Source organism: Rutilus rutilus (genome assembly GCF_951802725.1).
Source record: "Rutilus rutilus genome assembly, chromosome: 20".
NCBI lineage: Eukaryota > Metazoa > Chordata > Actinopteri > Cypriniformes > Leuciscidae > Rutilus > Rutilus rutilus.
In genome coordinates this window covers 12,679,572-12,700,282 of record NC_140225.1, presented here as the reverse complement: position 1 = coordinate 12,700,282, position 20,711 = coordinate 12,679,572, and the positions used below count along the sequence as shown (strand labels likewise).

Genomic DNA, 20,711 nt, shown 5'->3' with positions numbered 1-20,711 from the left:
ACAAATGCATGTAACCACAAGAGTTTGTGAAGAATATTCAAAACAATGTAACACAAAATAAGCATTTTAAAGCCTCAGTCATTGTAATGAACGTTTTAAATGACCATTAAATCACATAATGATAATGTAAGACAAGGAATTCATTTCCTTTGCATTGTGCGTTTATGTGTATTTTAACATCAACATGTTATGCAGATCCTCTCTTGTTTTCTAATGTAAATATTTAATCCTCCCCAGCTGTTCACACATTTTAGGGTGGGCATTTCACGTTTGACCCCCTGATGTTTTTTGTTGCCATCCATTTGACTGACTCCCCCCGAAATTACAAATCACGAGTCTCCTTATTTCCTCCAGCTTCACACATCTAGTCTTCATAATGGTCCCGCCACTGAACAGTAGAAACAGGAAACACACACGTGTTTGCTGATATGACTTGAGCTGTAGCATTACTCAGCATTTTTGCTTCTCCACCCAAATCCAGTTATTTTAAATGGTTTTGAGGCTTTGAGTATGTGACGCATTGGGGACGTGCTCTGAGTGCCTCTAAGTTAAATCCCCTTTTTCTTTCATTCAAAGTGTCTGAGAATGAGGAAGAAGGAAGTCTGAAAAGGACTGAACGGAGAGAATGGAAGCGGGTGGTGGAATCTGAGGAACAGAAGCAAGAAGAAGAGCCGGAGGAGGGGGCTGGTTGTCAGCTGTGCTCTGCCTCACAAGCCTGCCCATAACACTCAGCCAATAGGAGCAGAGTGAGTGGGCAGGGCTTTAGCCGTTCCCCATCCCAGCCTCTACTGCATCTCATGCAAGCGCATTATATGCAGCTTGACTTCCAAGGCCGAGGAGAGTCAGACATTGCTATAGCGCTGCGAGGGAACATCCCTACGTGCCGGCTTCTCGTTTTACAGTTAACCACCGTTGCTTCTGGGCTCAAGTTGTTTTTCCTGCCTCACTGGAAAGGATCGTAAGATTGTATCTTCTTTCTTCTGTTGCTTTTTCACCAAAAGAGGTGAAGCAGAATGATAGCGGCACAGCTTCTGGCCTACTACTTCACTGAACTGAAGGATGATCAGGTCAAAAAGGTGAGTTTCATCATTTGTCTTAAACAGTGCTTCTCATATGCATCCTCATTTGCCCTTTGCGAGCGTCTGCGACCTCTTCGACGCGCATGACAACAGGTGAACACAGGCCTGCATTTTAGATCATAGAGTCGTGAGATGCGCCTCGTCTCACGTCTCTCCGGCTGCAGCTTCTACGTCACTCGTCGTGCGACGGCGAGGATGAGAGGACGAGGTATACCCTTGCGAGTGACGACACAGGCCGTCGGGTCTATGCTGCAGTGTCCTTGAAAGCAGGATGTGGGGCGTCATGGAGCTGCCATGAACAGAGGAGCGATTTTTTTTTTGTGTGCCTCTATGTGAACGTGCTCATTGGAGAGTATGCCTCTGTGTGGGGGAAGGTGGTCATGAGCATCTAAAGCCCCCCCCCCGCAGGAAGAGTGTCGGGTTACAGCAGCTGACTGACAGCGTGTCTACGCCACAGTTTTTTGACAGTGTTTGAATGCAGTTGTGGAGGGAGGGAAAGATGTGTAAACAGAACGGGACTACATGTATGCACACGTCTGTGTGTCTCGCTTAGAGGATATCCAGGCTTTATATTTTAACGCTGTGTCAGTAAAAAAAAAAGGGTGGTTTTTTAAATACCATTTTAAACGTGGTTACTAGATGAATGACTGAAAATATTTTCAGGACATGTTAATATATTCAGTATTACATTTCCAGAAAATATTAACTCTAATTATGTATTAATATGATCAGATACTAATATTTTTAGGAAAGAATAAATTCCCCGTTTTTCATAAATAGTAATGATAAGTAATGACAAATAGTTGTGACACGCTGAAATGAAATCCATCCTATGTGACTCAGCTGTTCACCTGGGTGCTGCTCTCTCTGATAAGAGTTTTATGACCATAGATGTCAGACATGTAATTTGATTATAACAGAAGATATATTACAAGACGTTTATGAATATGTAGACAGAAGAAAATGTCAGTGCTCTTAGCATATTTAAAGCCACCATTCACCTCACCCTCATTGTGACTGTTTTGGCAGCTTTACAGCTGATATTTCTTAAGAGGAAGTTGGATGTTACTCATGCCAGTTATACAATGACCCATTTTGCACACTCTCCTAAGAGTGTGTTTTAACAAACCAATTTCAAGAACTAAAAGAGATTGTGGTCATCTTTATGCAGAAATGCCATAGACATTTTACTGGCAAATGATGATCCTTAAATATGAGATATTTGTAAGAAGTAGCCTAATGGATTCATAAAAATGAATGGTAACACGTTTAAAAAACGGTTCTGTCATTAATGAATAACTACACAGGAACAAATGAGTAACACACTATTAACATTCTAGTAATTACTATTAACTAACAATAAACTCTGATTAATGAATGAGTAAGTAATTGCGCTCAGTTGAGTGTGCTAGTTATTAGCTAACATTAGCTAATCAATAGGCTACCTATTATCATTTTCATACCTCCCAGAGGACTACTAAGAACTATACAGGTTCATAATTAACATAAATAATGCATAATGTATAATTCATTCTAAAGTGAAGATCATGGTACCCACTAGTAATGACTCAAGTATTACCAAATCCTTCATTAATTGAGGGAATAGCCTAATCATTTGGATCAGTATTCTAAAGTGAATATCATGGTAACGTTAACCCATTAAAAATGACTCAGGTGTTACCAAATCCATCAGAAGGAATTACTATCCAAACCTTACAAAAACGTCAAGCTTAATTAAATTACCTCAGTAATGACTAGGGACCTGTTGCATTTTTAATAACTTTTAAAACTGTTATATTTATGTGTGTTCCATTCCACCACAGGCATGACGTAAGAGCCACGTTCACACAGCAGCAGAATTCGGTTGTCAGTCCTGAAGTCCTGAATGCGGTTACGTTCACAAACAGAGTACGGTTACTTGACAACCGCATTCTATATCCAGAGACTCATAGAGAGACGACATAGGGCTCAGCCTCAGACCCGTAAATTTTGAGGACTCACAACAACCGCATTCTCGGAAAACCCGCGCTGTGTGAACGGAAAAGCACTGGACAACTAGTTGTCAGTCACGTCATACTGTGCTAGAGAGACTCTTTACTAAGAGATTTTATGTGTGGTTTTGATTCCGGTAACTTACATCGATGGAGATATGAGCTGTGTGTGTCATCTTAAGGTTCTAGGTTCTATGTTCTCCACCGGAACGGCTCCCGTCAGTTTTGTGTCCTAGACTGGCGCAAATTCAAATCTGCCGTGTCATGCGCGAGACATGGAACGATAATTTACGGGACTCACTCCCGCATTTAAATGCGGTTGTCATTGCTGACACTTTATTGTGTACGTAGCATACAGAGCTATATCTGATTTAAAAGTATTTTTTATACTAAATGGCTAAAATTGTTGCCTATAAATAGATATAGGTCACAAAAGGTCATGGTAAATGACCTCAAAAGTAACACCTTCTACTTAGCAGCAGCAGCATCAAAACTAGCCTACTACTAAATTATATGGGCCACATTAGACCTAAAGTACCCTGTAATATTCCAATTAAAGTACAATCTCTTCCAGTAAGCATATTATTAACCTATAGGCCAATATTGCACATTTTCATCATACTTAAAAGCAACAGGTGTATCCCAAACTACAGCATATAAAGAACAACACTTTGTATGCTAATAATTATTCCATCAATGGCATCTCACCATAGAGGCCAGCCTAAATCTCTCAAAGCCTGTACCCACAGACAGTAGAGTTAAAGACTTAATCATGAATCAGCATAAGAGCAGGTGCTCATGTTTACAGTTTTAACTCACTCTCGTTCCATTAGACTTCAGTGAAACATCTTCCACTAGCCGTTTTTCTGATGAATATCATCTGTGTTTATAAACTGTATTTCCCATATTCAGGTAGGCTATGTCTGCATAGTCTAGGCCAATAAGGCCATATTTCAAGGACACACTGACCTAACAAGTGACAGGCAATGACTTGACCGCATAGATCATGTTCATCAATATTGATTACTAACAAACACCTGGGTGCTTTAGGAAACTCAAAGGTCAAAGGGTCAAAGGTCATTGTTTAGGGTATTTTGAATAATCGCCATTCAAAAATGTAGGGCCTAAAATACAAAATGACAGTAATATTGTAAAATTATATTACAAAATTTAAAATTCACCTTCTTTTTTATTTTAATATATTTAAAATATAATTTATTCCTGAATTTTCAGCAGCCATTATGCCAGTCTTCAGTGTCATTGAAGAATTCATTATTATCATCTCACAAATCATTTCAACATGTTAAAACAGCTGTGTAGCTTAATATTTTTGTGGAAACCATGATACTTTTTTTTTAGGATTCTTTTTTGAATAGAAAGTTCAAGAACTGCTTTTTATTTGAAATAGAATTTCTGTAACAAAATAAAAGTCCCTTTTTACCAATTCGTTTTTTTATTGTGTGTCCATTTGTTTAGATTGACAAATACTTGTATGCCATGCGGTTCTCTGACGAGACGCTGCACGACATCATGTCCCGCTTCCGAAGGGAAATGGAGAACGGACTGGCACGAGACACCAACCCGACAGCTACCGTCAAGATGCTGCCAACCTTTGTAAGGTCCATTCCTGATGGTTCAGGTGAGCTTATCATTTTTATGGCTACAAGTTTTTTTTACATATACATTCACATCGAAAGCAGATTTTTAAATGGCCAAATAAGTCCAAATGCTTGCTTTGGAAATCAACGTGAAAGGAACATGCCAAACATAGCACGGAATAAGAATCTGCCTGGCTTCCCTCACAAGTTAGTGTCAAGCAAACTGTGGTGTCTACAGTTCTGTCCGTCAGGGCTCAAAAGAAACTCAAACTCAAAAAGAAACTTCAGCTTCCTTCATTGTACTTCTTTTAAATGCTTTGACAAGAGAAGAACAATAAATTTTACCAAAATATTGGTTTTTGAAACTAAAATCATTGAATCATCAGATGCTTAAATTTGAATTAGCTTATGATTTCATTGTTTCATTGATTTAATTTCACGTACTGCACTCAGAGATACCATTGCATGCTATAATGTGAGTTTAGGGTAACTTTCAACCTGAGAAGGCTTTCATTAAAAGCTGTTTGTAAGCTGTCAAGAAAACTAGTTTAACTAGTATTGCTGCAAGTGTAGATTTTCCGTTGCACAAAAAGCTATTGTTAGCGATGTTATTGAACTTTCAGATAAACCATTTGATTATTCCATTTTTAAAATGCATATTCAGTATAGGCCTACTGCACATTTTTACTCATTCCCCAAGAATTTGCATCAAGGCTAAGTAATGGTTACATTCTAAAATCACAATCTGGTTACATTCTTTTAAATAGCCTTTACTGTGCAAACTTAACCATAGCATATGGAGAATCTACTACTGAGTGGTCACAATATTGAACCATTTTCCCCTGTGCCACAACACATTCAGAGCTGTATCGATGTGTGCTGCTCAAGCTTTTCTACATGACCTGCAGCATCCAATCAAAGGCATTAGGTTACATCACAGATTATATGAGCTGTAATCCCAGTCAGATTGCAATGTGAAAGTTGACTTCAGTGTGATTTGTTAGCATCCCTACTACGATATGTTTTGCAAGGCAGTTTTATTCTAGTTAAGGATGGCAGATTCACTGCTCTTGTACCAACAAAGTAATTCAATGCAATTATGACAGCATGGACATAAACAAATCTGATCGATTTTGTGCCCACATCAATAATCTATCCATCACTGCAATATGTAGCATAGTATTGTATATAGCATATAGCATATATATATATCAAGTCCAGAATAACTTGTCAAGAGCAGCTCCCTGGTCCTGAAGTACTGGACAGTACAGTATAAACAATTCTATAGGCTGACCAATTAACATCTCATAGATAAAATGCCTGAGTGTTTATAGCAAGTCTGTGCCAAACACTCACCTATTTTGAAAGAATTCTTGTGATTCGATTTCTTGTGGTTTGCTGTAATTTTACACGTCATAAAACAAATAATACTGTATCTGAGATTTAATCCTATTCTAGTGAAATAGAGCATAAAATAGTTTGTCCCGCTTTACTTTACGTAACCTTTTATATGTGTACTCATCTGTCATTTAAACTATAAAGTTTTCCAGGAATGGCTAAATATGTTGTTTAATGGCATATTAAATAAAAAAAGTCATCAAAAGAATACATTTAAGTTGCTGAAACCGTTTTGATATGTATCCCTTTCATACGCTTAACATTTTACTGTAGTAACCTGGAACTCCAGTTATCTGCCCTTTCCATTTGATGCTGAGTTTACAGTATTAAAAATCTTCACACTCTCACACACATTATATCCAGCCTAGAAACAGAAGACAGCCGGAAGAAAAAAAGAAAGCCATTTGATTTTCAGCGTTGCTTGGCAACAAGCACTGCACATAAAATCGACAATCCTGACACGTCGAAGAGCCTCAAAAACCAAGAAAGACGTTATAGAGAGCATTTTTAGCCTAATGCAAACATCTCTTGCCATTACTCTTTCTCTGTTTAATCTAAGGCATAAACAGACTTCTTAATCAGTATTTTACTATAGACATTTTGTGAAGAATCTGTTTCTAAGAATTCAAGGCTAAGTGGGTTTTCTCGCTGTGAGAGTTCTGCCTGAGTTGATTTGCCTACGTCTTTGGCCAGCTCAGTAAAGCATTCCTGATTAAGCCCCCTTGGTCACGACCAAAATAAATACTGATGCACAGTCTCACCATCACAAGAGTGGTAAACTATACCCAGTCAAGTTTCAGCCAAGGTGTCATATGGATAACAGATCCAGTTGCTTAATAAAGCAATTTCCAGAAGGGAAACATTCTTACTAGTTTAATGTTACACCTATCAAGTATCATTAAAAGGATGATTCGGTCAAAAATGCAAATCTCGTGTCATTTTGGCTGAACTATCCTTTTGTTATTTTTTTAAGTCAAGCCAAGTCACCTTTATTTACTGTAAATAGCGCTTTATACAGTACAGATTGTTTTAAAGCAGCTTTACAGTGATAAACAGGAACATAAATTAAATTCTGCGGTAAATCAGCTCTAAAAAGACAATAGTAAACAGTCATTATTCAGTTGAAATCAGTTCAGTGTTGATTCAGTTCGGTTCAATAACTGTGTAAAATTAATCAATTATGAAATGAGTTCAATTCAGCTATAAAGCAGCTCTGCAGAAAACAGTGATGTATCATCAAAACAGTAATATTGCTGAATATTAAGTGCTAAATATTTGTGAACTCTTGTCTTCATACTTCATACAGTTTGATGATTTCTTTAATTCACTCACAGAAAAAGGAGATTTCATTGCCCTGGATCTGGGCGGCTCTAATTTCCGGATTCTGCGGGTGAAAGTGTCTCATGAGAAGAAACAGACAGTGCAGATGGAAAGTCAGATATATGAGACTCCAGAGGACATCATCCATGGCAGTGGATCACGGGTACATAACCAGTTCTTCATCCACCTGAAACCATAAACAACCCATATTTGTCACTATATAGCAAATCTTACAAATATGTGTAGAATATAGTACATACATGAGTATACACATGAATATTGAACTTCTTTAGTCTTCTTTAACAACTGATATGTTTGGGGTCTGAGAGATGAAGAATTTACATTCAAACATTTTGTGTAATGTCATATACAGTAGTGTATTGTAAGTTAGACGGCTTAAATGGTGTTTTGATCTGCGGTCCAAGTCATACGGCTTTTGTCTACAATCTTACTTGTCTCCATTCTGTACATGCTCATTATTTCTTGCAGATGTTTGACCATGTTGCAGAATGTCTTGGAGATTTCATGGAGAAACAAAAAATTAAAGACAAGAAGCTTCCTGTGGGTTTCACGTTCTCATTCCCGTGTTCACAAAGCAAGCTGGATGAGGTAATGTAGCATTACATTCTATTAGGCTAACAAAGCAGTTTGTAAACTCAATTTACACAACTGAGAATTTTATATTTTTATTTATTTAATCCTGCCTACATATTTATGACACCTTATTTGTTACTATTGTATGAATGCAGGCTGTTTTGCTGACATGGACGAAACGCTTCAAGGCCAGTGGGGTGGAGGGAATGGATGTAGTAAAGCTTCTAAATAAAGCCATCAAAAAACGTGGGGTGAGTCTTATCAACCTTAACTTTTTTATCATGTGGATGGTATACAGGTGGATATAATTTTTATGAGGGATTTAATGGTGTAATGATTCACTTACAGGACTATGATGCAGATATCATGGCTGTTGTCAATGACACTGTTGGAACTATGATGACTTGTGGCTTTGATGACCAGCGCTGTGAAGTCGGTATTATTATCGGTAAAAAAACCCATCTCTTTCTAGTTTCTGTTTTATGTGACTTTGCCCCTATAGACTCTTAAATAGAAGTTAGATGAGTTTCAAATGCAGAATTGTAGAACATCCCTCAGATGGAAAGTGAATACCACAAATATATTTTATATTCTAAACATGCACAATCAAAGCTTGTGGATTCATGAACATCTGTGATGGCATATTCTGCTGTGATCCCTTCAGGTACCGGCACTAATGCATGTTACATGGAGGAGCTCAGACACATTGATCTCGTGGAAGGAGATGAAGGCAGGATGTGTATTAATACTGAATGGGGGGCATTTGGAGACGACGGCACATTGGAGGATATCCGAACTGAGTTTGACAGGGAGATCGACCGCGGGTCCCTCAACCCTGGCAAGCAATTGTAAGCCACAGAATTTCAAAAGCTCTCAAAAAGCATATTTTATCATAACTTTTCATGTGGTTAAGGTGTGTGTTGGATGTTCTCAGGTTTGAGAAGATGGTCAGTGGGATGTACATGGGTGAGCTGGTGCGGCTGATCCTGGTCAAGATGGCTAAAGAAGGCATGCTGTTTGAGGGCCGCATCACCCCAGAGCTGCTTACAAAAGGAAAAATTGAAACCAAGCATGTTTCTGCAATTGAGAAGTGAGTCGTCATTTGTTTCATTACCAGTCTTTTTTAAATTCATTCCATAATGATTAAAATAAGATTAGTTTTTATTTAGTTCAGATACATTTTTATTAATGGAAGAACTTTCACTAGTGGACTAAAATTAAAGCCAATACAACTGGACTTTGGAAATCATGATATTTCCAACCTTACAACAGTACCACTTTTTCTCTAGGAGCAAAGAGGGACTTACCAAAGCCAAGGAAATTTTGACACGCTTGGGTGTAGAGCCATCGGAAGACGACTGCATTGCCGTACAGCATGTTTGCGCTATTGTCTCTTTTCGCTCTGCTAACCTAATTGCTGCCTCTCTGGGTGCAATCCTCACACGTCTCAAGGACAATAAGAGCGCCCCGCGCCTCCGCACCACAGTGGGCATTGATGGATCCCTATACAAGATGCACCCACAGTGAGTATTACATTCAGATCATCAGGTTAAAATCAGACTAAAACATGACTCATCAGTAATAGTATGTTCCCAGCATGCTTAGTAAGTCATCATAGAGCATCTTGGGAATAAATCTGCAGGTGCATGTGACACTCTGAGCGAGCACTGAACCCTCCTGAGGCCCCCTGAGACAAAGAGGATTCTATTAATATACATTGAGTAGGTTTCCATAGGGGCAGCTATGGCTCTATTTGTTGTGACACTCTTGACATACTCATTGACCTTATCTGGACACTAAACTGGACGTTTAAGGTCACAGAGAGATTAGTTGAAAGATTAGAGAAGTGGATGATAAAATTAAGGCTGATATCAATTCTATGGCAGCTATTTACAACAATTCACAGGCCTCTTTGAATGTCAGAATAGTCTTTAAATAGAAAACCTGAAAGACATAGCAGTGTTCTATACTTAGTGAAACTTAAAAGAGAGAGCAAATGATATGCTACAGGACAGTGTGTTGCACAAGAACACTGTCCTTCAACCGCCTTTAACAATAATGGTCATAAGATGGACATTAGTGAAATTATCTTGGATACAAAGGCCTTAAAACATATAACTGTCAAATATTACTTTGCTTGACATTTCATTTTTGCATTTTCATTTCTGCTTTTTCATTGTTTTTGTACGTAAACATGCACTAGTTTGAATTTAGCACTAGTAATAGGCGTTTTCGAAACACTGCATTGTGAATCTTTTGTTTCAAATCAGTGGTTCGGAGAATGTATCAAACTGCCAAAGTCATGTGATTTAATTAAACGAGGCTTAGTTAAGTCATGCCTGTTTCGAAAAGTTGAACATTTTCAAGGGATCACCCTAGTTGGCGATCTCAGTGAACCCGTGAACCAGTGTCTAAATTTACCTGAACTCGGATCAATTTTATAAAGTTGTAAACATTTGTAATGACACATTTTTATGATAAAAAAATAAGAGTATAGTTAATTGTCTCTTATTGGCCTGACTAGCCACTCCCTCCATAAAACTAATACTGACACTTTCAATAAAACCTTTCACGAAAACATTTTCAATTGGTTTGTAAAAGGTGTTTTTAATGCATGTTTGCCCTGAGTTTTCATTGCACATATGGTCTAGCACATGTTTACAATAAAAAGATAGAAAAGCAGTGCAGTGGAATGCGAAAATTAGTTCTGTGTGAACCGAACCTAAGGTTAAATATATTTGTATAATGATTATCTCTAAACTGCAAATGTCTGGCAACCAGTAGTGTCCCGTTTCAGGCTTTATGTAGGCAATATTGCTAGAGCAACAGTGATATTTATTAAACACTTAAAAAATGAAGTTAATATTGCTTAACTTACATATTAGACAACATATCATACTTTTGTATTTTTGCTCCAACAAATATCTAATCTATAATAAACCACAGGCCACAGAGGAATTAACTGTCTCAAAGGAAGTAGTGTTTCATTCCTCAATGAATTAGTTTTCTGAACAAATCTGTTGAGTGAATGATTTATAACTCCCTCAGGGTACGTTTACACTACAACAGTGTACTAAAAATGGAAAGTTTGCGTTTTTCGTGTGTAGACGACAACATTGTCAAACTGATCCCCGTTCACACGGATCTGGAAAAACTATTAAATACAGTGTTTTTAGCATGCCAGGCCGGTAATTGCCGATGACACTTTGTAAAGAAACACTACACGCCTATAGACTGAAAACATATGACGTAACCATTTTCACAAATTTCACGCATTTTTGTAGTTTACATGGAGACGTGTAAAAAAAAAAAAAACTGCCACTTTGAAACATGTTTTTAGGCCCCCAAACCGCCATAATGGTGTATATGAACAGCCAAACCGCAAAACAAGTTTTCTGTGTTTAGTTGAAAATGGTGTCTTGTAAACGGCCCCTCAGAACTTGTTTCGTTCTTCAACAAATCAGTGTTTTTTTGAACAAATGGGTTGAGTAACTGATTCACTGACCCTCTCATAAAAAAGTCACTTGTTGCATCCCTGAATGAATTAGTTTTTTGAGCGAATTAGTTGAATTAATAGTTCAATGTATCAAAGACAGTCACATGTTGCCATCCACTGGTGTAATGTAACCTACAGAATGAATCAGTCAAAAATCCCCTCCACTGAGACCAAAAGCCCTATCATGTGCATGTCTAGAATGTGCAGTGATATCTCATCATTTGAACCCACAATCCTCTGTTTCTGCCAGGTATTCCCGGCGCTTGCACAAAACTGTGCGTCGTCTAGTGCCAGAGTCTGATGTTCGCTTCTTGCTCTCTGAGAGTGGAAGTGGCAAAGGAGCTGCACTGGTAACAGCCTGGGCTTACAGGTTGTCCGATCAGACACGTCAGATTGCAGAGACGCTGGAAGAGTTCCGGCTGACCAAAGACCAACTGCTGGAGGTGAAAAAGAGGATGAGAACTGAGATCCAGAATGGACTGAGCAAGAATACTCAAAACACAGCCACCGTCAAGATGCTGCCCACCTATGTGCGGAGTACCCCAGATGGATCAGGTAAGAAACCTACAGTTATATGGACTATTTTCAGACAACTGGAATCCAAGATATGCAGTGATCCCCAGATACAATCTGTAATGAAAAAAAATGCAATGTCAAAATCACATTCAGCAAAATGCAGTCATGCGTCATCTTAGAAAACCACCTGCTCCCCTGCTATGACCAAATTAAATTCTCTTTATCCTTGTTGAATAGCATCATTGTATAATAGTATAATCCCTGGCTTACTCAATACAGGCAGACACAGACATTGTATTATGATGATTTAAAGGAACACTCCACCGTTTTTTGAAATAGGGCTTATTCACCTTCTTTCCTACATTTAGATAGGTGGGCAAATGCATTTTTGTCTCAGTGCATGCATTGTTTTAGTTTGACAGGGTCGGTGCTATCTTAGCTTAGCATAATGAATGGAATCCTTTGTTGCCAGCTAGCATGTCCTGAGTAAAAGTGATATAAAAAAATAAAAAAACACCTAATTACTTCTTGTGGCCTGCGTATTCACAACAAGTACAAATAGTGATGCAGATTAACACTAGGCGATTTCCTATGCAGATTATTGACTTGGGACTATATGTTGTACTAATATACGGTTGTCCTGCATCCTCAATTAACAAGCTACAGTTAGTCCAAAATGCCGCCGCTAGAGTTCTTACTAGATCAAGAAAATATGATCATATAACACCGATTTTATCATCACTGCATTGGTTACCTATAAAGTTCCGTATTAATTACAAGGTATTGCTACTGACTTATAAAGCCCTAAACGGCTTAGCTCCAGTCTATTTAACGGATCTTCTATCGCCCTATAATCCATCGCGCTCTTTAAGATCACTAAATTCAAGGCTTTTGGTCATACCTAGGATATCCAGAACCACCAAAGGAGGGAGGGCATTTTCACATTTGGCTCCAAAACTCTGGAATAGTCTTCCTGATAGTGTTCGTTGCTCAGACTCGCTCTCCCAGTTTAAAACTAGATTAAAGTCGCATCTCTTCAGCCAGGCATTCATATAATATTTTTAATCTTACAGTTCAAATTACAATCCGGCCTCTAGTTAATAAACGCCAGAGGAGAACTGGCCCCAGACTGAGCCTGGGTTCTCCCAAGGTTTTTTTTTCTCCATTGGGTCACCTGATGGAGTTTTAGGACACTATTAGGTCACTTGATGGAGTTTTTCAGTTCCTTGCCACTGTTGCCTTTGGCTTGCTCAGTTGGGGATATTCTGGGGATATCTAATTTGATTTTATCAATAAATTCCACTAGAAACAAACCTTGTTGTATTATTTTAATTTAATACTGTGAAGCTGCTTTGATACAATCTGTATTGTGAAAAGCGCTATACAAATATACTTGACTTGACTTGACTTGACTATATTAGGGGGAAGCACAGGCGAAGCACTGCTACTTGGGTGCAGAGATATCACGCCCAAGTAGCAGTGCTTCGCCTGTGCTTCCCCTTAATATAGTCCTTAATATATAAGTCAATATCTGCCTAGGAAATCGCCTAGTGTTAATCTGCATCACTATTTGTACTTGTTGTGAATACGCAGGCCACAAGAAGTAATTAGGTGGGTTTTTATTATTTTTTATATCACTTTTACTCAGGACATGCTAGCTGGCAACAAAGGATTCCATTCATTATGCTAAGCTAAGCTAGAGCCGACCCTGTCAAACTAAAACAATGCATGCACTGAGACAAAAATGCATTTGCCCACCTATCTAAATGTAGGAAAGAAAGTGAATAAGCCCTATTTCAAAAAACGGTGGAGTGTTCCTTTAAGCTGAAGCGTTTTAAAATGCAGCCCCGTTAAGAATAGTGCATGCAGATGTGTTCAGATATCAATATTGAGCAAATGAGCAGAAAATTCACAACCTTCTGCATTCACAATTATAGCAATAAAATGAAAGGATGGCACAGGAACTGTCTTTCTTCTGTTTTTATTCCTTTCATTCTTATCCATCTTTCGCCTTTCATCATTATTTTAATACATTTTTGTTTGCAGCAGGATTCATGACTTCTCCTTATTTCTGTATTTTTTCTTTTATCCAGAAAATGGTGACTTTTTGGCTCTGGATCTTGGAGGTACAAACTTCAGAGTGCTTTTGGTCAAGATTCGCAGTGGCAAGAGACGAACTGTGGAGATGCATAATAAAATATACGCCATTCCCATAGAAGTAATGCAAGGAACCGGAGACGAGGTGTGTAGTCACTATGGCATATTTACAACTAGTTAAAAGTTTTATAGCATATGCTATCGTTCAAAAGTGGGGTCAGTAAGATTTTTTTTTATTTAGAAAGAAATGAATACTTTTATTCAGCTAGGATGCATTAAATTGAACAAAATGACAGCAAAGACTTTTACATTGTAACAAAAAATTCTATTTTTTTAAAATAAAATTTTACAATATTACAGTATTATTCTGTATTTTTGTTCAAATAAATGCAGCCTTGGTGAGCATGAGAAACTTCTTTAAAACATTTTTTTTTTTTTAAATCCTACTGACCCCAAACTTTTAAACAGTAGTGTATGTACAGTATAGTGTATGTACATTGCTCTATACAGTATGACAGACAGATGGGCAAAGTGTGTTTTTAATAGTTAATGAGTATAATTTGCATCTTTAAATAAAGAAAATATTGCAACCCTAAATGATTTTAATTGCCACCTGCAGCTCTTTGATCACATTGTGTACTGCATATCTGACTTCCTGGACTATATGGGGATGAAGAACGCCCGTCTGCCTCTAGGATTTACCTTTTCCTTCCCCTGCAGGCAAACTAGTCTGGATGCGGTGAGCTGACTCTTTGCCTTTTCTTTAAACTTTCTTTGCTCATCTATTGAATTACATCCTGATGACTTTTTCATGCTTTGATGGATACAGGGAATTCTGGTAAATTGGACAAAGGGCTTTAAAGCCACAGACTGTGAAGGTGAAGATGTTGTCAGCCTCCTGAGAGATGGGATCAAGAGGAGAGAGGTGAGTTACTGTTACTGGTGACATGATTTGTTGGTTTTTAAATCTAGATTTAATACTTGTTACTTTGACTGTGTATTACAGATGTGTATGTTATTAAAAAAAATTAATGCTATATTGTGCACAGGAGTTTGATTTGGACGTTGTAGCCGTAGTGAATGACACAGTGGGTACAATGATGACCTGTGCATATGAGGAGCCCACGTGTGAGGTTGGGCTAATCGCAGGTAAATTCAGTATTATACTATGTATTACACACTCTAGTACAATATGTACAATGTGACAAGAATTAAAGGTGCTCTAAAACGGAAAAGCCTGTTTCAGGAATCCCGGATGGGATGAGGAGGAAGGAGGGTCGAGCTAGCCTCCGTTTTGTTCCCTTGGTTTTGTTTGACAATACTTCGAATGTCAACAAGAAGTGACGTCACCCAACATCCCTTAGACCTAGACTAGCCATCCGACATCCCTTAGACCTAGACTAGACGTCACTTCTTTTTGACGTTCGAAGTATTGTCAAACAAAACGGAGGCTAGCTCGACCCTCCCCCCTCCTCATCCCGTCCGTGCTTCCTGAAACAGGCTTTTCCGATGTAAATTCAGGACTTTGCGCGTTCCCTCTCCTTTTCCCTCTTCTTTGCTATTTGTTCATCGGAACATTGTCTCTTTGGTCGTGTGTTGGCCATATCAAAATTCAAGTGAATATAATTCTAATGTTAGTCGTTGTCGTTGTCTAGGACATCTCTCCTCTAGCTAACTTCCCTCTTCATGCTTCTCTCTCCTCCACTCCCCACACCCCCCTTCATGTGCACACGCACTAACCCCCCAACCCCCACCCCCAAATCATTCTTGTCGGTTATTGGCTGTAACACTGTTTGTTATGTTTCGTGGTCCAGGTTGGCCCAGTTTGTTTTTGTTGCGGTTTGTGGAGCCTGGGCTGTCTACAGAGACTGCGTTTTTTTACAGTGTGTTCAGGGGACAGGCAGCTAGCGAATAGTGAGGAGATGTTTGCTGTATGTGACAAAAAATGTTTCAGCCTAAAAAACGTGTGACATCGCTTAGAGCACCTTTAATAAAAATTAATTCATTTAAAAAAGTGTTATGAACAGATTTGACTCAGCAGAAGATGCTAAGAAATTTTCATTTGTGATTTTAGGAACGGGCAGCAATGCCTGCTACATGGAGGAAATGCAAAACATTGAGACGGTTGATGGATTGGAGGGCAGGATGTGTGTGAACATGGAGTGGGGAGGATTTGGAGATAATGGCTGCCTGGATGACATCAGGACTCAGTATGATAATGCTGTGGATGATCTCTCCCTCAATGCCGGCAAACAAAAGTGAGCAGTTTTACCCAGTCGCGCGTGAGGAAAAGAAAAATGTTTCGAAAATAAACTGATGCAAATGTAGTGGGTGCAAATATTTGAATGTCAGAAAGCTAGTCTTGAAGAATTGGTGAAATGAGGTGCTTGCTGTTTGTATCGCTACCGTAATTTAAGCATGTAAATGCAGATACTATAAAAACTCACAGTGTTAGTGCACATAAGAGAGTTGGAATTTGAGATTCGCCATAAATCCATAAAATCCTGAAAAGAGGATGTGACAGTGAAAGTGACAGTTAAAACAGATTTCCGTTTCAAATAAATACTGTTCTTTTGAACTTTCCATTCATCAAAGAATCCTGAAAAAATGAATCATGGTTTGCAACACACACACACACACACACACACACACAAAAACTTGATAATAATAAATGTTCCCAAATCAGCATATTAGAATGATTTCTGAAGGATCATGTAACACTGAAGACTGGAGTAATAATGCTGAAAATTCATCACAGGATTAAATAGAACTTTAAAATACTTTCACAATATTACTGTTTATAATATTTCTGTATTGTTTATCAAATAAATGCAACTTTGGTGAACATTAGAAACTTCTTTCAAAATCATTGAAAAAGAGATCTAAATATTAAATGTTTGTTTTTTCACTTTTAGATATGAGAAGATGTGCAGTGGCATGTACCTGGGTGAGATTGTGCGGAACATCTTGATTGACTTGACAAAGCGTGGCTTCCTCTTCAGAGGACAGATCTCTGAGACCCTGAAGACCAGGAGTATCTTCGAAACCAAGTTCCTTTCCCAAATTGAGAGGTACTACAGCACTTTCTTAGATTATTTTGCCACGTTTCATCGTGAAATCCAGACATACTGGAATGCTGTTTATATAGGCCAACATTTTTATATTGTTTACTTCAGATTGCTTAATGGTCATGGTTTAACATGCCGTTTCTTCCCTCTAGTGACCGCTTGGCGCTACTGCAAGTGAGGTCCATTCTGCAGCAACTGGGCTTGGACAGCACATGTGATGACAGTATTATCGTCAAGGAGGTGTGTGAAGCCGTTTCCCGCCGAGCAGCTCAGCTCTGTGGAGCGGGAATGGCTGCTGTTGTAGACAAAATCCGGGAGAACCGTAGCCTGGACCATCTGGACATCACAGTTGGGGTGGATGGCACCCTGTATAAGCTCCACCCACAGTAAGTTCCTGCAGAAAGGATGTATTTATGATTCCGTACAGTACATATACTTTGTGAAATCTGACCTATCCTCTCCTTCTCTTCAGTTTTTCACGGATAATGCATCAAACTGTGAAGGAGCTCGCCCCCAAGTGCAACGTCACCTTCCTTCTCTCAGAAGACGGAAGCGGGAAAGGCGCCGCCTTGATCACTGCTGTTGGGTGCCGCCTGCGCGAGCAAGAACAAAAGAGCTAAACCCTTCATCGAACAAGCCCTCAATCCACAAGTGGTACTCGATGCAGCGCAAAATGGGAGGAGCTAGAGCTCCAGCTCCTCCCCTCGCTGGAGCTCCAGCTCCTCCCCTCGCTGGATTTAGTGGGAGGGGCCGCGCATGCGCAGGTTAACTTTCTCGCTATCAAAGAGTTACGTCACGATCTTTTCCCGCAGCGTTGCATTCCGGGAAGGCGCCGCCATTTTAGGTGGTAACTCTATCAGTTGCCATGGTTACTTCTACAGTGAGGCCAAGATAAATAGCAAAAGAGAGAGAAAAGATCAGCTTGATATGCGTTTGCATTTTAGCGATATGCCACAGTTTCTTGGTGAGATATGGAGAAGGAAAAAGCTTAAAGAAACGGCCTATCACGTTAATGACGTAGCCTACGACATTGCCAGAATGTACGATCTGTCCGCACAAAATGCACATCCAATATCAGATTTATTTCCACATATAAATAAACCCCAGGCAAAATTAATCAGTGAGGCCCTATTTTTAAATATATTTTATATAGTCCTATAATGTTTTTTTAATATAATATATCATTGCCTAGATATAATTAAACAAAAACACATCTAACAGAACATAACCTGAGTTGTTCATTTTTTATAATATGTTCTTTCTTTTTTTTTCATTAACGAAATGTCACTTCGTCTTTATAACAGAAGAGACAAAAATCTTCAGCCTATTACATGTTTAACGGATTATCACCTTGACCTTATAAACAGTCCTTTGTGGAATAAGGCCTAATGCTATATAGAAATAGCATAGCCTATGGTTATAGCATCTTAATTTAAACTTTATTTTGGTATTAGGTTATTAAAATGCTAACTCGTCTATCTAATGTAAAGAGCTGGATACTAGGCTACTTAAATAGGCCTTATGTCATTAAATGTAGGCCATCTACGATAGACTAAATATTTTTAACGTTAGTCATTCATTTAAGCAATGACTAATATCGCACGTTAATCAATCCTGGGTGCAGTTCAAGCATCAAGCACCGGCAAAAGTAGGCTAATGATAATAAATGTGTCTAAAAAAAAAATAAAGCATTTTCATTATGTATTAATAGGCTGTGTACAGTATCATAACACTGAACAACTCAACAGAAATCAGATGATTTAGATTAATTCACAAATAACACACACGTAAATGCGGTGGACAAAAAATAAATAGGGGTGCACTATCTAAGCTTTCACATTGCCTTTTAAGTCTAGTAATTTACATAATAATAGCAGACGCTTTTGTTTTTTGCTTTAAAAGTGAGGAAAACAACGAAACCGTTATAAAGATACCGGTAAAATAATACATAGATAAAAAGTTTCAACCGTTTTTAGAAAAACACACACACACACACACACACACACAGTGTGAGCAATGTTCTTATTAGGTGTTTACGCGTTTGTCACAGAAACGATAAATATTTAATCATAATCACGACAAATATTAGAGAAAAATACAATATGATGTGCGCATCAAAACAAACTTGTCCTTCCATCACGGTTGAACTCGCACTGGATCCAGCAACAGTGAGCTAGAGCTCCAGCGAGGGGAGGAGCTGGAGCTCTAGCTCCTCCCATTTGGCTCTGCATCGAGCACCATCTCTCAATCCACGCTCTAGCTCTCTCGGAGCATATACATTTCCACTCGCAGCTGTGACTCGGCTCTCATTCAACACGACCCGGCACATCCTTTTACTCATTCCCAGAGCTGTGACCCCTTTGCTTTGTAATTCACTCCTAGGCCTAGCTGCTACATGTTCCTGTCAGCCTTTTCTCTGTGTGTGTCTATGTGTGTTGTTGGGGGTTGTGTCCACCCAAACTATATAAAGATGTTCTTTAAGATGTTAAACTGTGGTTAAAGTATTTATGGATGTATATTGGAAAAAGGGAAGAAATGTATTCTCATTACAAACATTAAAGTTAAGATATTTGACCAAGTATATGAAGATATTATTTATTTTATTTTTATATTTGATGGAAGACGCAACAGGAATGGATACCTAAAGGGGAAAGAAGGTAGGCTATTTTGTTGAGAAGATGCCAAGCTAATTCCAAATCTCTGCGTATTGTCATTTGTCTGTGTGGCAGTTTTCTGTGTTGTAAATATTGCGAAACATTTGAGAAACGTTTGCTCCACATTGGTATTGTCATGGCTGAAGTGAAGAAGACGTACAAGTTCAGTCTCGCAGTCACAGCTGCCTTCCTGCATAATTCAAGCCCCTTATACTTGTCGCCATACAAATGAACGACAGAAAACCTATTGCCTTTGCAGACCCACCCCTTCTGAAATAGTCTTATCCCCTCATACTCGAAGACTTTAGCAGATTGTATCATGCGTATTGCTTTTGTCAGATTTTTGCTGTGTGTGTGTGTGCGTGTGTGTGCAGATATGCAGGTTATCGGTACTGATTCCCAGTAAATGTCCTTCGGTGTGCTCTGGCTGGTTATTTGTGAGTGATCCTGTGTAGTTCATGTGAGTGAATCTGTGTAGTGGCTCAGAGATCTTCTGATGAATGCATGCCTTATTTGGTAACTGGTCTAGCATCCACTGATTTTGTACTATTTCATAGTTGCACTATATAAATAGATGTTCCTGGATAAACCTATAGGAGAAAACCATAAACATATTTTGATCAACTGAAATTGTGTTTTGTGGTTTCCTTCTTGTTTGCCCAAACAATGTTGCATTATTTTGTTCAGTATTTACATCCTGTGTGATCATTTTATGTGCAATAAAAAAAAATCCTGAAATATACATATATAGAGAGAGGGAGAGAGGCTTGCACTGATGATTCATTTGCCAGGTGATGTGTAAAAAGCACATGAACAAAATTGTTAAATATTGTAGATATTTTCCAGTATTTCTTCCAGTATTCTTTTAATTTTCACTTGGGCTACTGACAACCAATCATA

General features: G+C 38.6%; 1 protein-coding gene across 1 annotated transcript; it reads left to right on the top strand.

Annotated features, from left to right (window-relative positions):
* The first annotated feature begins 418 nt into the window (after positions 1 to 418).
* On the top strand, positions 419 to 19,736 carry hk1 (hexokinase 1). The gene is made up of 19 exons (XM_084391792.1): positions 419 to 1,076; positions 4,547 to 4,709; positions 7,401 to 7,549; positions 7,876 to 7,995; positions 8,136 to 8,231; positions 8,329 to 8,428; positions 8,645 to 8,828; positions 8,915 to 9,070; positions 9,270 to 9,503; positions 11,727 to 12,031; positions 14,086 to 14,234; positions 14,709 to 14,828; positions 14,919 to 15,014; positions 15,139 to 15,238; positions 16,164 to 16,347; positions 17,005 to 17,160; positions 17,310 to 17,543; positions 17,630 to 17,808; positions 19,355 to 19,736. Exons 1-18 carry the CDS (start codon positions 1,014 to 1,016, stop codon positions 17,775 to 17,777), a joined length of 2,757 nt encoding a protein of 918 aa, XP_084247918.1. The 5' UTR covers positions 419 to 1,013; the 3' UTR covers positions 17,778 to 17,808; positions 19,355 to 19,736.
* The last annotated feature ends 975 nt before the right edge of the window (positions 19,737 to 20,711 follow it).